This window comes from Daktulosphaira vitifoliae, unplaced genomic scaffold, assembly GCF_025091365.1.
Source record: "Daktulosphaira vitifoliae isolate Bord-2020 unplaced genomic scaffold, ASM2509136v1 Scaffold_2, whole genome shotgun sequence".
Lineage (NCBI taxonomy): Eukaryota > Metazoa > Arthropoda > Insecta > Hemiptera > Phylloxeridae > Daktulosphaira > Daktulosphaira vitifoliae.
In genome coordinates, this window is record NW_026099573.1 from 36,080,964 (window position 1) to 36,086,494 (window position 5,531).

A 5,531-nucleotide genomic window follows, 5' to 3' on the forward strand; every position below is an offset into this window, starting at 1 on the left:
GAAGAAAACGCTATCTTTTCAATATACTTTTGAATGAGAGTGATAAGTAATAATTGCCTTATCTAATTTCTTATCATGTTATTTATGCCAAGTTTGTAATGTATACACACTATCATCATATGTATACACAGTAATCATGAAAAGATAGCGTTTTCTTATGTCCTTTTCTCAATACGTATTTCAATGTTTATAACCGTAAAATAGTACATGAAAATTCAAATTTTTACAAACTTCAAAACGCTACAGAATATTTACTACTGAATATTAATAAGATATTTTTTTACTAAAATTTTTCTTAAATTCTACTCTACAAAATAGCTATCTTAGATTTTTTTTTTACATTTTATTTAAAATTTAAAAATAATTAATATTTTTAATAAAATGTAAAAATATTAATAATTGAGATATAGCTATAGACCTAACGTCTAACTAATATTTAAAAAAGAAATCAGCTGAAAATATTAACTGGATCAAAAGTTATTTAAGTTGTCAGTGAGTGGTGGGCCACTCTGTATAAGCATTACTTATAATGTTTTTTTATTATTATTATTTGAAACCAAAACACTGAAACTATTATATTATTATTCAATAAAGAAGAATTTTATTAATTTAATATAAACATTATGAATAAGAATGTTTAAGTATGTTTACATATAAGAATGTTTAGAAGTAAGAAAACGGGTGTCTAACAATTTATGTTTCCTTACTTACTGAAAACATACATGGTTTTCAGTAAGTAAAGTCTTGTAACAAACAAAGAACAATAAATAGTAATTCGAAAATATTTGTTTATCGTTATGAGATATAGTTATTATCTATATATTTTTCATATTAATATCTGACGCGGTAGAATAACATACACGTGTGGACAAAGTTTACAACACAATGTTTAAGTTGTAGTTAGCGTTGAGCCGTTTATTAAGGGGCGTCATTTGGAGGGGTCAGGATGTGCGGTTGTAGCACCCTTACTTTAAAAACAGTCCCAATTGACATGAAAAAATAATGCACCAATTTTTTATTATTATACATTCATTCAAATTTCAAAAACAATGTATTATCATGGTTACATTGGTCAATAAACAAATATTCTATAATCAATTAATTGAGTAAACAATAAATAATCTTACTAAGCATTGATATTGTTGTTCGTTTGTTTTAATCACGACTTTTTTGCAGCATAGTTAATGACAATATTTGATAACGGTAACGAACTGATAAATATAAAATTCAACCATTGCTATGTTATATTATATAATATTAAAATAGTAATTATTATTGTAGTTTATGTCCCTGTGTGGATAGGGTATAAAAATAATTTCTCTATCAAGCGTAAAAGGCAAAGAGGTAAAAAGTTTCAAGTATTTAGGATCAGTTTGCAAAAGAGCGGTGATATTGACAAGGATGTAAGACATAGGATTAAATGCCGGTGGTTAAAGTGGAGAGAAGCGTCTGGTGTGTTATGCAATAAAAATATTCCAATGAATGTCGAAGGAAGAAGAGGTAGAGAAAGACCAAAAAGTTTAGGATTAGGATGGTCGACCCCAAGTAGTTGTGATTAAGGCGAGGAAAAAGAAAAAGTATTATTATAGTTTATATTTATTATTGATGTTGATTGTGATTCATAATCTATGGAAAAATTAAAAGTAGAATAATTTACTTTTATCCCACGACGATAACGCACGTGTGTTGTGTAACGGCCTGGTTTACAGTGGACAGTTTGCTTAGAAGGAGCTGGCATGATCGCGGGGTGTTACACGGATGACGGGTGTGTCACGGCTTGGTCATATCATCTGTTTTAGTTGGTATACCAGTCTGATTTTTACAATGGTAACTTCTTTCTTCAAATTAAAAAAAAATTTAATAAAAAAATATTAATCAATATTTTACTAACATGGATCTTTTTATATAATTTCCCTAAATTTTACTAATTTTTTTTATTATAACTTTAAAACCCATATTGTTATAATTTTCACTTTGTTAGACAGCTTATATGAATACTTTTATCATTAAGTAAATTATTTAAAAATAATTATTACTAAATTAAACAATATATGTTTTGTTTGTATTATATACTGAAATAATTTGTTTTATTTTAGAAATAAAGCTTGCAATTTAATTGCTATCAAACATTCTTTGGAAGTAATTTCAATTACGATTTTGATATTATTTAAATCAGCAACTATTTTCGGACTTGAATGAAATTTATAAATATCCGTCTTGGTATTTTAATTTAATAAAAAAACTTTTTTAAATAGTATTAGTTAAAAATTATTTAATTGTTTACAAATCTTATACTTAAGTGTATTTTAATATTTAATGTTAATAATTATGAAAAAAAATTGAGTATTTCCATGTAAACTTCAATCATTATTCATATAACAATTGATCAATTTGTGACTAACATTATTTAAAATAAAAATATTAATTTAAAACTAAAAAATATAAATAACATTTAATACAAAAATTACTAAAAAAATCGCATATTTGTTTTACAGGAACATTGTTATTATTATTTAGGTGTTCAGTAAGTAAAGAGACGGGTTTCTAATGTTCTCATTGTTTATAACAATTGACTTGTTCCCTTACTTACTGAATACTCTGTAAAGTGGAGAAATACTGCGACAGAGTAACGATAAAAACATAAAACTTCCGAAGTAATGTGTCAAAACTTGTTTTCGACATGTTATTGTTTTAATTAAATCAATTATAAGCTACTTAAATATCTATATTTCCATTAAAATATGTAAAGTTGACACCTATATAAGGTATAAAAAAATGTTATAATTGATAAATTATTAGTACATTCTATTCTTAAATATGAATCTATTATTTGGAACCCAATACAGGTCATTCAAGTTGTAAGGTTTCAGCCCAACTAGAGTGCCTACTATTTACCCACTGTCCAGGGGAACACTGGACAGTGACCTAGTTGCCGAGCCAAGCGAGAATAGTTCTCGTCAACGGAGCTACTAGGTTTTAATTAAAAAAAAAAACCAATGTTAATAAAATGAGGGAAAAGTATGAAGAGACCGTAGATCTACTCGACGTTTTATTTTATGAAAAAAAAAAACGGAGTACAAAAAAAATTAGCACCAAAAAAAAACCTGTTCCTGGAGATATAATTATCCTTCCAAATTGGTATTAGCTTGTTGACTGCTTCCCTCCCAAGTGTAACGCAATGCCTAATCTCTTTAGATGATCAGCCATCTGCTTGTACAACTGAACCTAAATATTTAAACTTATCCACTTTTTGGAAGCCGTTTAGTATATTGGTGTATGGTAGTACTCCCGTCCGATCCACGACCATAACTCTTGTCTTGCTCTTGTTTATTGTTACTTACCTCTTCAACAAGATATAGCAAGTGACCCATCTCTGATTCGGAGCCGGCACATAACGTGGTGCCATCCGCAAACCACAAATTATTTTTTAAATGGTATGTTTATTTTAATGGATCCCACTATATGAATCGCTAACTGCAGAAACGGGTCAAGTCCACTTTTGCTAATTTTTCAGGAATGATGAAAAACTGAACAACTTATGAAATGTTAATGTAAAAACTTCGAAATTCTAGACTATAATTAAATCACTTAAGAGGACGCTACACAGAACATAAAACGTATACAACGCTCCAGAGATAGCGTTGTTTTCCGTATTGGCGAAGACCACGCCCTCCACCATTTCAAAATTATCGCTGCGTGCAATTGTCGTTTGACTTCAGTGCTACCATAGTAAAATGAATAAGAAGTATGCTCGATCACAGTCAGCATTTTCGTCGTAGTACGCGCAAGTGCATCGCCTTGTGTTTTTGTGCATTCGTATACGATCGTTGAAATACGACCGCATCCGAATGCACTTTAAAACCGGGCGATTTTTAAATTGATAATTCTGATATAATATATATGATAGACATAATTTTTAAGTCATAATTATATTAATTACTTTAAAACAACGCATTCAATAATATTTTATAATAAATTTAATCGTGGATACTTATTTTAGATTCTATGCATTTTTTTGTTGTAACTTTTGTATTTTAATGAAAAATTAGGATTTTGTACCTCGTTAATTAAACGTGAGCTATATTAACTAGTGTGCAGACTTATTTTTTTATGTTTTAACATTGAATTAACACCACATTAACTTAAGAAATTAATATTAAATATATTACATTAGGTTAAGATGGTACATTTTTAGAAAACATAGCGCATAGCATTTTTTTTTTCTAAAAAAATGAATGAGTATTAATTAATGTGAATTTTAAAAAACAATCAACATTATTTATAGAAATTATTTTACTTATTAAGTGAATGAGAGAGATAGCATAATATAATCTTGAAATATAGATTATGTTTATTTTATTTTTATAATATAAAAATTATATAATATAATATTTCAATATTTCTAGTACCTTTTCATTGTATATTTTTTTAGTGTGCTGCTAATAATAAATATAATCCATCAGATTTATTTGAGGACAGCCTAACATATTTAATGGGGATATGTAGCTTTTAAATTTGAATACAAATATCCGAATCTTGTAGATAATTTGAATGAACCTAATGATTGCATAGAGGTTAAATAATTTGGAACATTACGACAACCATCACCTACATTAATAAATTTAGGAAAAATCATAGGAACTATTTTTAAAAAATTAAATGAAAATGGTACTTATAGAAATACAGTTAATATAAAATATTTTTACATACCTATGATTAAATTTTTAATAGATGATATTAGAAAAACTCCAGGCTTAATAAAGGAGGTACTGGAATTAACTAAAAAAGCATGTAATTCAGATAATCTTTTGGTGGATGATGAAGTCAAAAACTTCATTATTAGAACAAAAATATATTTTAGAATACGGAATATAAATAAAAAAACTTGCATCACGAGAAATGAGCAATAAAAAAAAAATTCAAAAATTTATTAAATAATCATTAAAACTACATTTTTTATAAATAATGTAACAACTTATACTTACTGTAAGTAATTACACAATAAATTGATATTTAATTATTTATATGCAGTTAAACATAGTAAAATTTTACTATGCAGTTAAAGTTTTTCTCAGGTTAGATTTATCAACGAATTAAATCTTGGTTTATAAACTACTACAGTGTAGCAGATAATACAATAAAGATGTATTACAACACAGTTGAAGTTAATAATAATAATAAAAAAATTATAAATGAAATTGAAAACCGAAATTAACTAAAAAAAGTTCATTAAAATACTTGACTATAACGGGACAGTGCCCCTTAATATAGAATATATACAACGCAATGTATGTACATGTGACGTCACGTTGAGTTTATTGTTGGTTACATATTTTACCCCTAGGCTTATCATGCGCACTAATTTGATCGAGCATACTTCTTATTCATTTTACTATGAGTGCTACATTCTTTCACCGACTTCCGTGTTATAGCTGTCGTCTAGCAACATAAGTTTGCGCTTTATTATTAACGTAATACTCGCGCCTAACTAAAAACTATTGCACTCTCTGTGGTCTTAACTCTAAGGAATT

General features: G+C 27.3%; 1 protein-coding gene across 1 annotated transcript in view; it reads left to right on the forward strand.

Moving 5' to 3' along the window:
- LOC126898218 (Golgi-associated plant pathogenesis-related protein 1-like) overlaps positions 1–2,199 on the forward strand; it is an 18,959-nt gene extending 16,760 nt beyond the window's left edge. Inside the window, exon 5 of the mRNA XM_050672158.1 lies at positions 2,097–2,199. Within this exon, the coding sequence (XP_050528115.1) occupies positions 2,097–2,199 (103 nt within the window). The remainder of the gene's footprint in view (positions 1–2,096) is intronic.
- The last annotated feature ends 3,332 nt before the right edge of the window (positions 2,200–5,531 follow it).